Raw genomic sequence first — 20,325 nt, 5'->3', positions numbered from 1 at the left:
ATGAAAACAAAAAAAAAACAAAAAAGTTATTTGTTTGCTTAATTAAATAGTAAAGTAAAATCAAATCCTTGTTATAATCAGGATAATTACCTGTCCAAAGTTTAGAAGTTCTATATTATAAAACAGGCCACTTGTATTTAATAACACTTTCCTTGAAGAGAGTCCTGTTGAATTGAAAGCACTGTTATTACTTAGAACATAAAATAATTTTTTTTCAAGTAACGATTGCTTAATATTGCTTAAATAATGCTAACAAATAATGCTAACTTTTTTTAAAAAAATATTTTTTATTTATTTCTGGGAGAGAGAGAGAGAGACAGCGTGAGCAGGGGAGGAGGGTCAGAGAGAGAGGGAGATACAGACTCTGAAATAGGCTCCAGGCTCTGAGCTGGCAGTCAGCACAGAGCCTGACGCGGGGCTCAAACCCACGAACCGCGAGATCATGACCTAAGCGAAAGTCAGACGCTTAACCAACTAAGCCACCCAGGCGCCCCTAATGCTAACATTTTTAATCTTAAAAGAGTTTAAAGATTTTCATTTCTGGTATGGAAGAGTAAACTCCTAAAAATCCTATTCTCTTTCAATAAACGGGACTACATTTAGAAGTATTTATTTTAAAAATGTTTAAGTTTAAATTAATATTTTAAATTAAATGTTTAATTTATTTATATAGTTCCAATTTCAAAAACGTATGCTTTCTTGGTAGATCTCTTAGAAGTTTGTTATCTTTAATGAGATGAGTGATTCAGAGTTTCCTTCTGACCAAAAGTAAACAAACAAATAAATAAATAAGGTGGGTGAGGGATAACAATCTAAAAGAAGTTCCCTCTTTCAAGTAAACAGATTCTTCTAACAAATGGAATATTAAGAAAAATATATTTTAAAAATGAGTCATGCCAAAAGGGCAAGGAGCCAATCTAAAATGAGCTCTTAATATCCAAAACTGAAACAACCTAAGAAAAAAAAATGTTATGATATTAACAAATTATAATCCAATGAGCTTGGGTGGCTCAGTTGGTTAAGCGGCTGACTTCAGCCCAGGTCATGATCTTGTGGTTCATGAGTTCTAGTGCCACATCAGGCTCTGTGCTGACAGCTCAGAGCCTGGAGCTGGCTTGGATTCTGTGTCTCCCTCTCTTTCTGCCCGTCCCCCACTCATGCTCTTTCTTTCTTTCTCAAAAATAAAAACATTAGGGGCACCTGGGTGGCTCAGTCGGTTAAACGTCTGATTGGCTCAGGTCATGATCTCAAGGTTCGTGGGTTCGAGCCCCGTGTCGGCCTTTGTGCTGACAGCCAGCTCAGAGGATGGAGCCTGTTTCAGATTCTCTGTCTCCCTCTCTCTCTGACCCTCCCCTGCTCATGCTGTCTCTCTCTAAGAAATTAAAAAAAAAATTTAAAAAAGTATAATCTGATGAATAGAGTAAATATCCAGGAGTCATACTGACATAAATAAAAACTGAGTAAGTAGAGAGAGAAGGGACAACTTTCCTTTCACAAAAGTTCCAATATATAAAGAATATCAGTAATAACTGCCTCAGACTAGAAGAACCAATGGAGGGACACCTGGGTGGCTCAGTCAGTTAAGCGTCTGACTCTTGGTTTCGGCTCAGGACATGATCTTCTGGTTCATGAGTTCAAGCCCCACATTAGACTCTGTGCTGACAATGCAGAGCTTGCTTCGGATTCTCCCTCTCGCCCTCTTTCTACCATCTCCCCACTCTCTCTCTCTTTCTCAAATAAATAAACTTAAAAAAAATGGATGCTAAAATTAGTGGGTTATTTTGAAGACAAACAGAGTACTTAATTAAACATTCTCAAAGTAACTCCCCTAAGATATTTGTTAGGTACAAAAGGAAATCAGTAAACTTACAGTGGAGAAACCTGACAGACACTACCTTAACCAACATTCCTAGCATTATACATAGTGAGGTCATGTGTCCAATGATATGAAACACTGAGAAGCACGCATAGCTTTGGTGATATTCTTGCTAAAAAAGAACCATCTTAATCTAATCATAAGAAAGCATTAGACAAATCCAAATATTTGATATTTGATATTCTATAAAATAACTGACAAGTACTCTTCAAAAGGTGTCAAAGTTATGAAAGACAAGGAAAACCTTAGGCACTATCAAGACTAGAAGAGATGATGGGGTGCCTGGGTGGCTCAATCGGTTGAGCATCTGACTTTGGCTCGGGTCATTATCTCATGGTTTGTAAGTTTAAGCCCCACATGAGGCTCTCTGCTTCAGATCCGCTGTCTCTCTCTCTCTGCACCTCCCCACTCACACTCTCTCTCTCTCTCAAAAATAAATAAACATTAAAAAAAAAAAAAGACTAGGGGTGCCTTGGTAGCTCAGTCAATTAAGCGTCTGACTCTTGATTTCGGTTCAGGTCATGATCTCATGGTTCATGAGTTCAAGCTGCATGCCAGGCTCCATGCTGACAGCTCAGAACCTGGAGTCTGCTTCAAATTCTGTGTCTCCATCTCTCTCTCTGCCCCCTACCCCCTCCCACTCACACTGTCTCTCTCTCTCTCAAAAATGGATAAACATTAAAACAATTTTTAAAAAAAGACTAGAGGAGATGAATAGGATATGACAAGTAAATGCACTGTGGGAACTTGGAGAATAGTGGTGGAAAAACTGATGAAAATTAAAGCCTGTAGTTGGTTAATAGTATTGTACTAATTTTAGTTTTGACAATTGTATTGTTTATGTTAAAGCAAATGAAGGATATATAAGAACTCTGTGCTCTGTCTATAACTGTTCTGAGTGTTCAAAATTGTTTCAAAATAAAACTTAAAAAAATAGGGCAGGTAGCAATTTATACCTTATAATAAACATTAAACATTTTTTTGAATTTCTTTTGAGAGAGAGCGACAGAGAGAGAGAGAGAGTGCACACACACGGGAAAGGCAGAGGGATAGAGAGAAAATCTCAAGCAGGCTCCATGCTGTCAGGTGCAGAGCCTACCGTGGGGCCTGAACCTGTGAATCATGAAATCATGACCTGAGCTGAAACCAAGAGTTGGGGGGCTTAACCGACTGAACCACCCAGATGCCCCTAACTTATAAATAAGCATTTTATTAGAGGGGCCAATATGTAGTATAAATTCATAGAAGAACACATGCACACACACAAACACACACAAATACATACATGATTACCAACAAATGTACATGATCAGGGGGAAAATTTAAAGTTTCCATTATGAGAAGATGCCTGTTGGCCCAGTATTAAGTAAGAATCAAAACACAGAACCACATCACATGTTTATTCTAAAAACTATACTTGAAACACACAACATTTAATGTTACAGGCTCTCCTTTACTGCAACTGACTGGTAAAGTAAATCACTCTGTTAAAAATAAAAGCACTTCTTAAGATTTTCCAAAATCAAAGTACTTACCAAAGGAAAAAAGATGAGTTACAGGAAGCTGAATGGATCTTGTCTCCTTTTTAAAGAATTCACAATCTACAACAAACTAAAATATAAAATATTGATTGATTAGGAAAAAGTAGAATTAAATTTTTGGTAAAATGTCTTTACTTGATGTTTGAGTAGTAAATAAAGTCTATAACTTTGCAGAAGGTATTACCTATCACATTCTAACTCCGACTATCCATAAATGGCCAACTATTACTCAAGGAGAGATGCTAACAGAATTTAATGCACTAGCTTAATTTCATAGATAAATTATTGGACGATCATCTGTGTAATAGGTGATGTATAGCACAGTTTCTTCAGGTCACTGTTAGGTGTGTTTAGAAGAAGGACTTTAAAGGATGGATCAAAGCATTAAGAACCAAAGTTAACTCAAGATTAATTAGAAATTTAAATAAAAATCTCTGAATACTTGCAGAGTCAAAAAGAAATGATTTTGTTACATTTACTTTTTTAAAAATCCCCTATTTATTATGTATCTACAAAACTCTAATTAGACTACCAAAGCCTTGGAGACAGGCATACCACCATTCATCTACCAGTGGCTAATGATCATTTGCATGATCATTTAAAGTTAAACGGTGATTAGAATAAATGGGAAATAATAAATGTATAAAGCAAGAAAAAGAAATGCTATCTTGGAACACGTGGGTGGCTCAGTGAGTTAAGTGCCTGGCTCTTGATTTCAACTCTGGCATGATCTCATGGTACAGTTCATGGGATAGAGTCCCATGTAGGGTTGTGCACTGACAGCCTGGTGCCTGCTTGGGATTCTCTCTGTCCTTCTCTCTCTCTGCCCCTCCAAAGCTTGCACATACTCTCTCTCTCAAAATAAATAACTAAACTTTTTTTTTTTAATCTTTATTTATTTTTGAGAGAGAGAGAGAATGTGAGCAGGGGAGAGGCAGACACAGAATCTGAAACAGGCTCCACAGGCTCCAAGCTGTTAGCACAGAGCCCGAGGTGGGACTTAAACCCATGAACCATGAGATCATGACCTGAGCCAAAGTTGGACAGCCAACCGACTGAGCCACTCAGGTGCCCTAAACTTTTTTTTTTAAGTTTAAAAACTTGAGGTTCCATGTATTATTAGCGCAAAGACCAATGTGGGGTTTGAACCCATGAACCGTGCATGAGATTATGACCTGAACCAAAATCAAGAGTCAGACACTCAACCGAGCCACAGAGGCGCCCCTGAATAAAAAAAGATGCTATCTCAAAAAAAGTAAAACTAAAATGTGACATCTGTATAATTTCAAATTTTCATAATGACATTTCTTCTGTAATAACATTTCTACAACAGCATAAAGGAACTTTGCCCTAAGCTGTCTGCAATAAAAATATTATTAAAATAATTTCCAAGAGGAAATCAAATTTCTTTGATCTATAAGAGCCGAAGAAATTAATCTGATGCATTATTGTAGCTAGCAAGTAGTCTGCTATTGATAGGAAGTAGAAAACCAGCGAGGACTATCCTAGGGTTTTCCTATATGTACATCTTGGATTGTTCTTGAAACCCAATGGATTGTTATTTTGTTTGCCTCTTGGGTAGATTTGTTTCTGAAAGTGAAAAACAGATGTGGGAAAATGCCATTTGACTATAGTACACACGAGGGAATAGAAGGAAACACTTATGCAGGGGCTTTGCTTTATTCTCCACATTTGTACTTATATGTCCAAGAATACCATCAGACATTTTCCTTATAGAAAACCACTGTTACAAGGGTAGAACAATCGTTTACTGAATAGGATTATTCATTTTATTTTTACAAAGCATTTTTGGTGACACATTGCCTCAGACAGAAAATCATTTTAACTTTTTTTTAAAGTTTATTTATTTATTTTGAGAGAGAGAGAGTGCATGCACGTGAGGAAGGGGCAGAGAGAAATGGAGATAAGAGAATCCCAAACAGGCTCTGAGCTGACAGTGCAGAGCCTGATGTGGGGCTTGATCTTACTAACTGTGAGATTATGACCTGAGCCAAAATCAAGAATCTGATATTCAACCAACTGAGACACCCAGAGAATTTTAAGTCACTTTGTACAGGTATTTAAAATAATACAATTTTTATTACTGCTTTAAAAATTTGGTTATGCCCTTTATGAATAAACTAATTCCCAAGAAAATAATTCAAGGGTCTCTTCTAATTAATGAACTTAGTTGTTTTCTGTCATCAAAAAAATGTAATTCCATATTTGTATTTTGAAAATTATATTACCAGTTGATTAAGAAATAAATTCAAACTATTTACATACATGTATCCTTCTGATAATGGGTTATAACAGATATACAGAAATTATGAAAGGCCTAAATTAACATCCCTGTAAGACTGGGTGTACAACAGTACAGTCAGCAAGTGGCACTTGACAAAGAGCATTAAGACATATTAAATATTCATTAGGCTGCTAAGGGTGGCTATTTGTGAAAGGCTCATTCACTTCTTGCAATAACCAGAGAGGGCCTTTCCAAGTTTGGAAAAGATGTTTAATTCATTCAAAACCAACTTACCTGACAGAAAACCCCCTAAAGACAGCTTTTAGAATTGAAGATGTTGAATTATCTCTCACTTGAGCTAAGCAAAACAAAACAATCAATCTATTATAAAGTACTTCTGAGATTCAGTCTTTGAGTTGATCTCCGAAAAATCCCCCTTTTTCCTTTATCTTTAAAATTTTCCTAATGATTTTGGCCTCAAATTTCAACAACTTTCTCATTCAGAAAACATTTTTTGATCATTTATATGGTAGTGAGTTGCTAAAGGTTGACAATACAAAATCTATCTGGTCTTACTCTCAAAGAATTCACAATACTGTGATGGGAATAGAGACATAAATTATAATTCATTGTAGTAAGTCACTCAAAGTTAAAGTGTCATGGAAGTAAGAAGTTGCCTAAAGGAGTCATGAAAAGGAAAATAGAAGACACAAGCTACACATTGAAGGATAAGTTTGTTAGGTGAAACATGAGGATCTTTTACTGCCATTTTCTTGTGGTAAACGTCTCTCAAAAATCACCATCTCCACCAAGTGAGAGTATTTCTACACTCACTTCCGTAATTCAAGCCCTCATAACCCCTTATGAAGTAGCTTGTCTGTTTCTAATCCATGCATACAATAGGTAGATTCATCTTCCAAACTGGCTGATTCCATTTCTTAAAATCTTTCTGCTGTCTAGTAACTCCTGAATTCTATAAAGTCCTGCATCTTCGAATCAAAGTTCTCCACAATATGTCTATAGACTACTTTCCCAGACTTTTCTTCCATCACCATTCTACCCATGGTGGCCATTTAAAAAAAAATTACTGTTTACTTATTCAGTATTTCTCAAACATATCTTACACTTCCACACTTCCATACTTGCATCTATTTCTTTTCCCAGCAGTGCTGTTCATTATTACTGTCTGCAATGATGTTACTATTGAGCACCTGGAATGTGGCTAGTACAACCAAGGAAATTAATTTTTATTTTATTTTGTTTTATTGCTTTAAATTAAATAGACACATGTGCTCATAACTCCCATATCAGATAGCACAGGTCTACAATGTTCATTCTACCCATAAAAATTTTAACTATCTTTTAAGGCAATTGTATTTTATTATTCTTAAATTTTTTTTTCATTTTTATTTATTTGAGAGGGGGAGAGAGAGAGTGAACAAGTGAGCAAGCAAGCAGGGGAGAGGTGCAGAGGGAGAGAAAGAGAATCCAAAGCAAGCTCCATACTCAGCCCAGAGCCTGAGGCAGTGCTCGATCGTAAATCAAGAGTTGGATGGTCAACTGACTGAACCACCCAGGAACCCCAAGGCAATTTTAAATATCACCTCATAATAAAGTCTTTCTTCATTCCATCATTCAGAGATATCTCCTCTTTTCATACTTCTTATTTATTTGCTATATTCTGATTTGTATTATATTTTTGGGTACCTCACTCTTCCCTCTGCTTCCAAATGTTTCTCTCCTCTACCCAATAGTATATAGCTCTTTGAGAATAAGATTCATCTGTGTGCCTCCTAAAATTCCTGGTAGACTCTTGACATAAAAGGGAACTCAATAATGAATAGATTTTGAAAGATGAATACGTAAGTTATGTTCCCACTTTAAACATAGACTTGGGTTTATTCTGCATAGTTCAAGTTAGAATAGATGATCCTAATGATTTAAGTCTTAGGTGGATCACTGAACTAGTCACTGTTTTAGATAAGCATTATACTATATACTAAAGGACTCATCAAAAAATAACTTAAATATTTAGTTACATCTATATAACCATATAATATCCATAAAACATTTTGAATAATAACCTTAATCCATTTGTTACCTTACTTCCATGAATAGATGGTACATAAACAACAAGATGAGATAAAGAAGGATAGTCTTGAAGTCTTAATGTCAGAGACTAAAAAAAAAAAAAACACAACAAAAAACCACAAATATAAAAGCTGAGGATACACAGAGCTTAAAGCACTTTAAAAGATAAATTACAAACACATTTCTTATTATTTGGTTATTAAAGAAACTAATTTCAAACTTTACATTCAAGACTTCATAAAATTCTCATGTTTACATTTTCAGGTCAATAATCCTGCTGAAGTAAAATTCCTAATAATTTATGTGGACTACCAAAAATATTCTTTGAACTATATCCCTTCATGTAGGGATGTGACTCTTAATACTAAATTAAATGTTTTATATAATTATTTCCAGATCTGGTATCTTTTATAACTTGTCCATTTGTTTTTTATAACATTACAATATGACTTCTACATGATGAATGAATAAATGAATACTAAAAATAATAGAAGAGTTGCAACCTAACCTCAAAAGATTCTGATCTATCCCAAGCAGTAAAGAGTTGCTATCTAATGATGTATATAAACATCATCTCCTGGAAATTATTCATCAAATGATATGAAGACACTATAAGACTAATAATGCACCTTATTAAATGAACATCTACTTTTAAAATTAAGACCAGATCCTATAATCTATATTTTGAGGAATGAATAGACAGGAGACTGATCTACTTAATGAAAAGCCAAGCCACCAAATACAGGTTTGTTTTTTTTAAGTTTATTTATTTTGAGAGAGAACATGAGCAAGGGAGGAACAGAGAGAAAAGGAGAGAGAGAATCCCAAGCAGGCTCCACCCTGTCAGTGCAGAGCCTGATAAGGGGCTCAATCCTATAAACCACAAGATCATGAGCTAAAATCAAGAGTCAGATGCTTGATCGACTGAGCCACCCAGGTGCCCCAAAATACAATTTTAAAATCCAGTTTCTTTTTTTTTTTCTGGAAGTAGGTGTGGGGATGGAAGTAGTTCTATGTGGTAACAATTTGTACGCATTAAGAAATTTCTCCAGACAGTTAACTTTCTCCAGTGTTTTTCAGAAGCACGTACGTTGGCAAGTTGAACAAAGGTGCTGAACCTACGGAATTGTTAACTAGTGGCCCTCTAACAACCTGACAAGATTCACCTCTAAATGCTAATTAAACTCGTAGACTTCACCTCTACTTGGCAGTCTCAACAACAGACTGAATACATTCTAATGTAAATTAAAAGGCCTTAAAAGGGCCTCAAAACTCATAGGGACAGGCAACTGAGATACTCAGACAAATGTTAGATTAATTATGAAAGATTAATTAGAAAGAACCATAGTTACTCTGTGTAGTTATCCACACGAATAGCTTTTGTTATCTATGTGCAAGAATAATTTTTTCTCAAGAATTATTTTTAGGATCAGAATACTCTGACAAGATAACAGTGCCAAAAAATTTCCTTATAAAAATCTCATAGAGTTATAATGTCAGTAGGAATGAACAATATTCATAAAATTGTTACAATGACAAAAAAAGATTAATATGAAGTTTGGAAATTTTACAGTGTTTTAAGGATAAAATGCCCTTAATGCTGAGACAATACACACTGGAAATCAAACATCAGGCTTTGGGGAGGCTGGGCAGCTTAGTTAGTTAAGTGTCCAACTCTTGTTTTCAGCTCAGATCTTGATCTCAGGGTCATGAGTTCAAGTTCCACACTGGGCTCCAGGCTTTGATGTCAGAAATTCTCTAAGTTCTAGGGGCGCCTGAGTGGCTCAGTCGGTTAAGTGCCTACCTTTGGCTCAGGTCATGACCTCACAGTCTGTGGGTTTGAGCCCCATGTCAGGCTCTGTGCTGACAGCTTGGAGCCTGGAGCCTGCTTCAGATTCTGTGTCTCCCTCTCTCTCTGACCCTCCCCTGCTCACGCTGTCTTTCTCTCAAAATAAAATAAAGACATAAAAAATTTAAAAAAGAAAAAAAAAAAAACTCTCTAAGTTCTGCTGCTGTTTGCAGACCAAAGCTATGGTGCTAAAGTATGAATAAGGCAAAATGGTGACAAGATAGTTTTGTCATATAAGTTAGGTAGGTATCTTTAGAAAGTTAATTTTTGTGTTTGTTTTCAACAACAAATCCATTTTGGCTTACCAAATTCTTGGCCTGCTGTGCTGTGTGTTTTTAAGAAACTTCTTCATTGTACCCATGATAGAAAAATTCCATGTGATTGGTGTTTAAAAACTGAATTTACAAGTGCTTTGCTGTACTCTATTTATTTACAGTTCAGTCAGCAGCAATGCTAAAAGTGGCATGTTTCTCATCTGACACTGCTTCCATTGAGTGTCATATGAATCATTTCATATTCATAAATATGAATAAAATTCTCAAAATCTTATTCTTTTCTTTCCCTCCAACTTGATGGCAAAATAATTTGTCCTTTTTACAAATGGAAAACACATATATAATTCTGATTCATGAAAATGGAAGTTTATGTTTAATAATTATAATTCTCATCAGATGGGAACACCTAAGATTGCAGAATATTATAATCGTTGTTTTCTAAACTTCCCTCTTCCATTCCACGCCCCCTCCCCCCATATTTCAGTAGGCTTTTAATGCTGACAACCTCTCTCTGCTTTCACTGTAAAATGCAGCTAGAAGAGCTTGTTCCCCTGCTGTTCAGCCAGCTATTTCTTACATTTAGAAGAAACAATTTAGCGGTCTAGAACCAGATAAATACGTTGTTTAATCTTTGAGATCAAACATATATATAAGGATTTTATTATTTAAGAAGTAACTTTTTAAAAATAGGAGCAAAGTAACATACTATCAGGGTTAGTTTTTTAAGTTTATTCATTTATTTAGAGAGAACATGAGTGGGGCAGGGGGAGAGAGAGAGAGAATCCCAAGCAGGCTCTGCAGTGACAGTGAGCTTGAAGTCACAAACTATGAAATCATGACTTGAACCAAAAACCAAAAGTCAGACGCTTAACTAATTCAGCCAACCAGGCGCTCTTCTATCAGATTTTAATTATTTATTTCCTCCTAACTCTTAAATTACAGATTGGATAGGATATCCAAACTGGAAATTCAAGGAAAGATTTATGAATGATTATCAATAAGTATACCCTAATACTTTTGTTTGTTTTGCTCCTTCCTAGATTAGGATAGAAACAGTGAGAGACATTAAAAATGTTCATATGAATCTAATCACTTTCCTATAATATTTGTCTCCTAAATACAAAGTCACATGACTGAATATGCACAAAATAAGGATGACCAAGGTGACAGGAAAAATCACTGCCACCATTCTAAAGTCAAGTGTGAAGTAATTTGACTTGAATGAATAAGTAATTTATTCATTCTGTCATTCCTCTCTGTTAGTAAAGTTGACTATTTATACATATAAATATAAACAATCATGAACACAACTAGCTAAACTGTAGTGGGAGATGACAGGGACCAGCCAGATGGCTTCACTTTCTTTTTAAAAATTTATTTATTTTGTTTATTTATTTATTTTGAGAGAGAGAGAGAGAGAGAGAAAACATGAGTGCAGAGGAGGGGAAGAGAGGAAAGGAGAGAATTCCAAGCAGGATCCACGCCATCAGCCCAGAGCCTGTTGTCAGGCCTGAACTCAAGAACCATAAGACAATGACGTGAGCCAAAATCAAGAGTCAGAAGCCTAACCAAATGAGCCACCCAGGCGCCCCAGATGGCTTCACTTTCAAGATTATGAGGCTAGTATTCATTATGAAAATACATTTTTTAAAAATTTTTTTTCTTTAATGTTTATTTATTTTTGACAGAGAGAAACAGAGCTCAAGCAGGGGAGGGACAGAGAAAGAGGGAAACACAGAATGTGAAGTAGGCTCTAGGCTCTGAGCTGTCTGCACAGGGCCCAATGCGGGCTCTAACCCAAGAACTGTACAATCATGACCTGAGCCAAAGTCAGAAGCTTAACAGACTGAGACACACGGGCATCCCTGAAAATATATTTTTAAAGTATAGACTTACCTAAAGACTAAAAATTATCAATCCTGATATAAGATTATGGGTTATAATAAATACAATTTGGAAATTAGAATGGAGTTTTCATCAAAGTTTAGAATTATTTTCCTAACAAGATTAACATATTGTAAAAAGACTTGCTGACCTACCAGATAGAAGTACCAAAATTACTTAATCACTAACAATTAAATAAATCCCACGGAGTACTAGATAAAGTAGAGTTATCCAAGTGCTTGACCACACAATGAGGATGAGGTTGATTTGGAAAATTACTTTACGCCTCTTCAAGATGCTCACTTCCCTATTGTGGTTCCTCTTTAAAATTTAGCTTCTATTTTAAGATAAACCATTCCAAACATGCTCTCAAATTAAATTTTAAAAATTTATCTAGCTCTTGGTATGATGCTATAATATACAGAATTAATTTATTTAAAAAAAATTTTTGTTTATTTTTGAGAGAGAGAGAGAGAGAGAGAGAGAGAGTGAATGGGGGAGAAGCAGAGACAGAATCCGAAGCAGGCTCCAAGGCTCTGAGCTGTCAGCACAGAACCAAACATGGGGCTCAATGTCAATCATGAGTTCATGAACTGAGTTGAAGTCAGACACTTAACTGACTGAGCCACCCCGATGTCCCTAGATTTAATTTCATTTAGAAAAGTGTTAACATATAGTTTTTACCTTTGAAAGTTCAAAAAATTTTTCATGTTATTCTCCATTAAATGTATTACCACAGAAATATTTCTAAAACATATGTTAGCAAATCTCAAGTTTACTCAATACTTAGATGAATTTATAAAAGACCATACTCTAAAATGCCTATAGACTCCAGTCCTTTTGAGTATTTATTCACTGGATATTAAAATTCTAAAGCCATAATTTACCTTAATTGTTGGCAGCAGTTCAGCTTTCCATGATAAATCAATCCCTTGCCGGCTTTGAAATGAATATGAAAATATAATTAAAGGACAAACATATTAAAATACTATAAGTTATAAATAAACTTCAGAGGAAACATAAACCAGCTACAGACCCACCAGTGAAAGGTCTAATGAAGCTAAGTCCAGTAAATCTAATCTAATATACTCTTATCTATGCAGTCCTTTTGGGTAAAAAAAAAAGTTTTTCTTAGCAAGTAACTATTTCAATGTCTGCAAATATTATTGATGTTAATTCTCTTTATTTTTCATTATAAAATCAGTGCTATAACTTGGTAAAGCAGAAAATGAGTTTAATAATGTATGAAGCTATTCTAAAAAGTGTGGTGTGATTTGTATTATTTATATTGAGAAAAATCAACAGTCAAGGCCCTGAGGTTCAAAAGACTTACCACATAGAAGTGCTGTTTATACAGCCAAATATCCAACTATTTGTATCCTGTTGATTAATAATACAAAACACACAAGATATTTTAGAAAATATTTACATAAAATAGGCAGCTTTAACATTTTACTGTTATATTATAGAGTTAGTAGGCACAATGGAAACACAAAATAGCAACTTTTTGTTTAGAAACATTTCCAAGCATTCTCAAAATCATATAGGTCAAGGGTAGGCAAAGAAGTCTGATGTCAGCATCAATAGGTAATCAAGTAACCTAGAACAGCAGTAAGAGTGACCTCTGCACAGCATGTTGCCTAAGTGATTCTAATTTTTGAACCAACACTTTCCGAGTTCAGCAATGCTCATACTTTAATTAGGTAGTTACATAGTAAGTTACCTACATTTTAAGTAAAAACAGAAGAATGAATACCTAGAGGTAGACTTTTATAAAAATAGAAAAAAAAATTCAGAGCCAAGTAATTAAAGGTAGCAATCACTCTAAGTATATAGCTTATTAGTTTATCATTTGGTACTCATTTATTAGGCAAAACTTCTATGTAACTGAGCATGTGTTTGGGTTGAAGCACAACTAGAAGGGCTGAAGACAAAAGCTAGTTATTACTTTATCAGGATAGCAGGGGAATGCTGCAGAGATGGTAGTGATACTTTAACACAATTATGTATTTATCTTCAGTAGTTTAACAGCACTATGACCAAAGACCAAAGGAAGTAGTAAGAGCAATGTTCCAAGATGTGATGATCCAATTACTGAAATTCTACACACCAAGGAATAAGAGGATAAAAAACACTGCCCAGATAGCCACATATTATTTGCCTTAGTAAACAGAGAGGACAATAAGAAAGAAATGAATCCCTTCATTCCACTAATATTTATAAAGTCCATTCTAGAACCATGGAACTATGCTAAGCCTTCAAGGAAAATGATGAATGAGGCAGATACAGTTTCTGCCCTTATGGAGCTTAAATACAATTTTAAGATATTTTCCAAGAATACAGAAAAGAAAGCTGAAAGGAAACAAACAAACAAAAATGCAGTATTTGTCAGCTCTCCACAGCTGGCAGAATACTTACGTGAACTTCTCTATCAGCTGCCCATGTTTCCCAGAATAATGTAACGTTAAAAAGCAAGGCAAAAAAAAAAAAAAAAAAAAAAAAAGATCTGTATAGCTTAGAAAAGAAAACTCTAGAGACCTCTAAGGATCCAACCCATTTTTGTAATGTGTTTTAAGGGAGCCTACCCTAAGATAACCCTTGATATGAAAGTTGCCAATATTCAACACTATTTAGACCTTAGTGTATAGTGAATTCTGACTTATTAACAAATTGAAAAAGTATTATTCAAGCCCACCCTAAAACACCACGATTTGTAATTTATAAGGTGTCAAAAGAACAACTTCAGGTCATCTAGTAAGCAGCCCTAACTCAATTAATTATAAAAATCATATAAAACTCTTAGAAAAAGTCACTCATGAAATGCCAACTAATTTCCAAGGTATATACAGAAAAAAATGCTACTTAATTATAAAATTTATAGATCTAAAAAGAAATCTATCTATAGTTAAAAAAAAAAACCAATGTTCTCAATGGCTGCTAAAACTGTTCGGTGAAAAACTGATTAAGAACTTTATAAAATATATCATGCTGATACCATCCAACTCCACTGATAAGTCTTTAGGTCACTAAAGTGGGACAATCAAATATAGATTTTCTGATAAGTACAGAGTTCTACTTATAAAACATATTTGCCACAAAAAAATGAATGATAATTAAAAATTAATCAAGATTCTTAATTTACAGAAAACATAAGGGATAGAAATATATGTGAAATGATACCACAAGAGGGGCACCTGGGTGGCTCAGCTGATTAAGCATCAGACTTCGGCTCAGGTCATGATCTCACAGTTTGTGAGTTCAAGCCCCACATCAGGCTCTGTGCTGTCACACAGAGCCTGCTTTGGATTCTCTGTCTTCCTCTCTCTACCATGCTCACGTTCTCTCTCTCTCTCTCTAAAATAAACAAACATTTAAAAAAATGATCCCACAAGAATACAGTGAGCTAGAGGAGCCTGGGTGGCTCAGTCAGCTGAGCATCAGACTCTTGATTTCAGCTCAGGTCATGATCTCTTGGTTCCTGAGATTGAGCCCTTGTGTTGGGGGGAGGCAGGAGTCTCACTCTCTCCCTCTCTGTCCCACCCGCACTTGGCTCTCTCAAAATAAATAAACTTAAAAAAAAAAAAAAAAAAAGAATATAGTCAGCTAAACCCAGAATATGGGAATTCTGTAGAACATATAACCTATTTTCTTAAACGAATAAATGGCAGAGGTGAGGGGAGTGGCCGTTATAAAAGAGACTGAGGATCCATGAACCATGCAGTATGTGTACTTTTTAGATTCTGATTCAAAAAAACCAACTTAGAATTAATTGAACAAGAGGAAAATTGAACATGGACTGGATATCACATGATATTAAGACATAATTAATTAATTTCATTGGATGAAATAATGGTATTAGAGTAACATGCATAATTCTTATCTCTTAGAAAAACACATTTAAGTATTCAAGGATGAAATGATAAAATGCCTAGAATTTGCTTTAAAAATGCTTCAGTCAAAAAAATGAGGAAAGGATAAATAAGAATGGCAATGTTGTTAAAGTTATGTGATGATTATGTGAGATTTCATTATCATATTCTACTTTTCCATGATTGAAAACTTCTATAATATAATTGAAAGATTTAACAAATTCCCTACATGACTTTATGCTAATCAATACCCATAGACCTTAAATTACAGAAAAGGGATCCTCCAATAAGCCAAATGGATAATTTGAACTTTATCAAGGATTTTTCTCAATATAATACTAACATTGTGATTTGGAATTTAATATTAAGTGAGTTTGGATATTTTAAGACAGCAGTCTAAGGGCCAGATTCTCCTAAGATAAACTGCCCAAACAGACTTTAGGCTAAGAGATGCTAGTTTCTGTGAGAAATGCAAAACTCTGGTCATCCCATTAAAATTAATTTTCATTAGCACCTATCCCACAATGCTTGCCTATAATCTTTTCCGAAGATTTTACATTCTTTCTGAAGATAATACAATGACAGGATTTACCAACGCAGTGACATATGAGATTCTAGTTCTAAAGAATACAAATAATCCAACAAAAGGGACAAAAGGAAATAAATTATGAAAGATGCATAGATAAAGTGATCCTGGGAAATGCAAAAAAAAATTTTTTTCAAAAAAAGAGGGAAAAGAACTCAAATTGGGAAACAAGTTCCTGAAAGTAAGAAATGCTGATAAATTATTAAATTTTTACTTAAATATTCCTAATATAACAAAGGCATGCTATAGCATCTAACACATTTTTTTTACAAGGCCTAACATATTAGGTACTCATTAAAAAGAAATAATCACATTGTTAACTCAAGTCTAGATAACACTGTAACAAAAAGTATTTTAGAAAATGTTTGGTATAAAAAACCCTGCAATTTTAGTATGGTAGCCAATGGAAAAACAGTATTTACTTCATACAGAACAGCTTTGTTTAAATAGATCTGTTCTTTAAAGTACTAATAAAATTTTAGAATTAAAGGAGATATGAACTGAATTCCTTCATCCTAAATATAGTGAAAGGCAGAAAAACAGGGTGAAAGACCTAAACTAGAGCCAAGAGTATAATTTCATAGTAAATTATCAAAGAAACATGGATTAGTATTTTTTAATCAAAACTCTGTTCCAGACAAATATTTTTCAACTTATCAGATTTAATTAATAGCTCATAGCTACAGAGATCTATTAGATATTAATCAAATCTTTTAAAAACCTCAGCTTTAAATGTATATAAAATGTACCAATTGTCTTACCAGCATGGTGCTCTGACAATATACATGAGTGTAGATTTTTCTATGATTTTCAAGAGGAAATGTAAAATATATCTTATCAGATTCCTAAAAAAAAAAAAAGCAAAACATAATAAAACTATCAAGAGAATAGATAAATTCATCATTCAAACATCCAGATAAAGCAATCAGTAATTATTCTAGTTTTATCATTCTTGGTGTTGTTAAGAACCAATATTCTAGCAGTGGAAAATGTAAGACAGATGTAAGACAGGGGTTTCAAGTACCCTGTAGTCCTGAATTTGTCCTGGAAATATCAGTATAAATGAATATTTTTTTGTTTGGGTTGGAATTTTGGCCTTATGACGAAGATAAAATACATTTCTTAACTCTGTCCACTGAAAAGGCCTAGAAATGCTAACCTACAAGTCATAAACATCTTTGGTGCCCAAACTATGATTTCTAGACACCAAATAATAATAAGAGTCCCTTAGAGAAAATACGGATTCAAGGTTTGGGGCAGGAAATGTGCAAAATGAATTCAAGTATCTTCTCATACTAGATAGGGAAGAAACTATCAAAGACAACTAAAGAGTAGCTTTATCAAAAAGATTCAGAAGCCTTACTTGAAATGTCTTCCACTGGTCAAAGACAGAACAATTTTAATAGTTTAGATGGAAATACAAACATGTTTAAAGTATGAGTTCATAATAAAACTAGAAGAAAAATCCCCAAAACCATTTATGATCACTGATGGAGGAGGTTTGGAGCCAACTTGCTTTTCTGAAAACCAGGAAATCTAAGAGCCAAAGATCTAAGCAATTATAGTTTTTTCCTTTTGTGATATGTTCCCCTTCTGATAAACTTAGATGAGAAACTTCCCAATACGGTGCTCCTCTTAATAAAAAGAAAAATTAGGGGCGCCTGAGTGGCTTAGTCGGTTAAGCGTCCGACTTTCGCTTGGGTCATGATCTCGCGGTTCGTGGGTTCGAGCCCCACGTCGGGCTCTGTGCTGACTGCCAGCTCAGAGCCTGGAGCCTATTTCAGAGTCTGTATCTCCCTCTCTCTCTGTCCCTCCCCTGCTCATGCTGTCTCTCTCTCTCTCTCCTAGAAATAAATAAAAAAAATATTAAAAATAAATAAATAAAAAGAAAAATTAATCAAATTAGAGTGTCAGCATTTTTGCATCCTCCTAAATGAATTAATGACTCTAGGCATTCTTTGTCAATAGCTGCTAACATCACAAAAAAAGAATCTAGCCAAAACAGAAGCTGAATCTGATCAAGCAACTAAATCTGATCCACAAACGAAGTCACAAGAAAAGAGTAGACAAAGGAATATATAATTTTTTTTTTTTTTTACCAAATGACCAAAAACTTTTATTTGACTAAATTCTATTTCATGCATAAGCATGACAGTCTCCCCTGTTTATTAGACTTTGGCAATAGAAAAAAACAAGCAGCCTTATACAGAACAGTGACAATGCCAAGGGTGAGGGTGGTCTACAGTTTCACTGTAGGATAAATATATGTATTTTTAAAAGGCCTCTCTCCCTTTGGCCATATCAACTCTCAGTTCATGCAATCAGCAAAATAAGACTGTGTGAAACTCTATAGGAGAAATGACTTGTTTTTTCAACAAATAAGCTGCAAGGAAAAGGGGTAGAAGAAGTATGAGAGATTAAAAGAGGAATAAGAGACATATCAACAAATGACAATATGTGGATATTTGTATTCTCATTTAAACAAACTGAGAAACAAAAAAATTTGACAATTATGATAAAAGTGGATAAATGAACACTAACTAGATATTACTAAGGAATTTTCATTAAATTGTTTTAATGTGGGAAAATAATAGTTATCTTTTTAAAAGAGTCTTAAACTTTTAAAGACAAATACTAAAATTTTTTTTGAAAAAAGTAAAAAAAAAAATCCATTAATGGTATACTTACATTGTAAGCCACATAGGTCCATTTGGACACTTTTACTGGAACCCACATAGATGTCACTAAGGTAAAGGAAATTAATTTGTTTGCCTTGTTTTTGAAATATTAAACAATTTTTTTACTGAATGCTCATAAAACATACATTTTTTGAAACACTTCTCAATTACAGCAGGATTTGAAAAAGAAGTGATTTCCTGAACAATGGCTATTTTAAAATAAAAAATCTAGTAAGATGTTATCCATATACTCATCAGCAACTAGCATTCACATCAAGTAAAGCATCTTAAATTTATCTGGTGTCTTTAACTCTAATAAAGTATCAATAAAAAGGAAATAAATTATTTGATTTTCAAAGTGAGTATGACACGTAGTTTGTTAACAGCAAAAGATATGCTGTTATACTAAAGGAAGACTGAAAAATGACTGATATTGAAAACTTAAGATTAATTAAAGTATTTTATGTAACTGTCAGAATAGAGACATTTAACTCTATCTTTAAAATTTTTCTACTTGTCATATTATTTTCAGGCCAAAATTTTTATCAGCAACATCATATAAATTGTTTTCCTACTTTTTCTCTTCCTTAATCAAGAACCTCATAAGAAACTATCACAGAAAAATTAATAAGATATAATAGGATTAGAGTACCTGAAATATCAAAGTTTCAAAGACTTTGCTAATAATTTACCTAAAAATAATAATAAAAACTTGATTTAAAATAAAAACATGTTATTGCCACCAACCTGTTAAGTCAGAAATTATTGCTGGATTTTCTTCAAAGTGTTTTGCTGGGTGTCTTATAAAGTGGTGATTCAAAACTGACAATTTCTTCTTGGGATTTTGAGTTATCTAGAAAGAATAATGATACATGCTGCATCTTTTTGTATCTACTGTGATAGTTCAATAAAACTTTGCTTCAAATAATAATGGCAAGAGCCAACAGTTACATACTCTGTGTCAGGCACTATTCTAAGTATTTAAGCATCACAAGAGCTCTAGGAGATACTAACTACTATATCTGCATTTTTCAAAGAAACAAAAGCACACAGAAACTAAGGAACTTGCCTAAGGTCACACTCCTATTCAGAGTCTGGGTCAGGATTCCGACCCAAGTAGTCTGGATCCAGAGCCCATGATATCAACCATTATGCAATAGTGCCTCTCAAGTAACAGTTAAAACATACAAAGGTATATAGAGTCAGATGAGAACTTAAGAGATTCTCCAGACTAGTGATTCCAACACATTAGTTTCCAAATTCAGGCCAGCGCCAATCCCACAACAAAGAATTCACTGGTCATTAAAGAAAATATGAACTGCCAACTGCACTTCCTTGGAAACTGCTTGCCTTGCCTCTACTCTTACTTTTATTGTGTCTAAATGTCCTTTCTTTCATTAAATGAAAATGAGAGCATACAACAGGACTTTT

General features: G+C 34.3%; 1 protein-coding gene across 1 annotated transcript in view; it reads right to left on the bottom strand.

Moving 5' to 3' along the window:
- PGAP1 (post-GPI attachment to proteins inositol deacylase 1) overlaps positions 1-20,325 on the bottom strand; it is a 75,350-nt gene that overhangs the window by 18,053 nt on the left and 36,972 nt on the right. Inside the window, exons 8-15 of the mRNA XM_039248954.1 lie at positions 19,642-19,747; positions 18,905-18,960; positions 16,978-17,061; positions 13,095-13,141; positions 12,649-12,700; positions 7,764-7,841; positions 3,412-3,487; positions 91-164 (exon numbers count right to left, since the gene is read on the bottom strand). Of these exons, the coding sequence (XP_039104885.1) occupies positions 91-164; positions 3,412-3,487; positions 7,764-7,841; positions 12,649-12,700; positions 13,095-13,141; positions 16,978-17,061; positions 18,905-18,960; positions 19,642-19,747 (573 nt within the window). The remainder of the gene's footprint in view (positions 1-90; positions 165-3,411; positions 3,488-7,763; positions 7,842-12,648; positions 12,701-13,094; positions 13,142-16,977; positions 17,062-18,904; positions 18,961-19,641; positions 19,748-20,325) is intronic.

Source organism: Hyaena hyaena, unplaced genomic scaffold, assembly GCF_003009895.1.
Source record: "Hyaena hyaena isolate Hyena2069 unplaced genomic scaffold, ASM300989v1 scaffold_325, whole genome shotgun sequence".
Taxonomy (NCBI): domain Eukaryota; kingdom Metazoa; phylum Chordata; class Mammalia; order Carnivora; family Hyaenidae; genus Hyaena; species Hyaena hyaena.
Note: the sequence above shows the minus strand (reverse complement) of the source record. Positions and strands in the feature narration are given on the sequence as shown.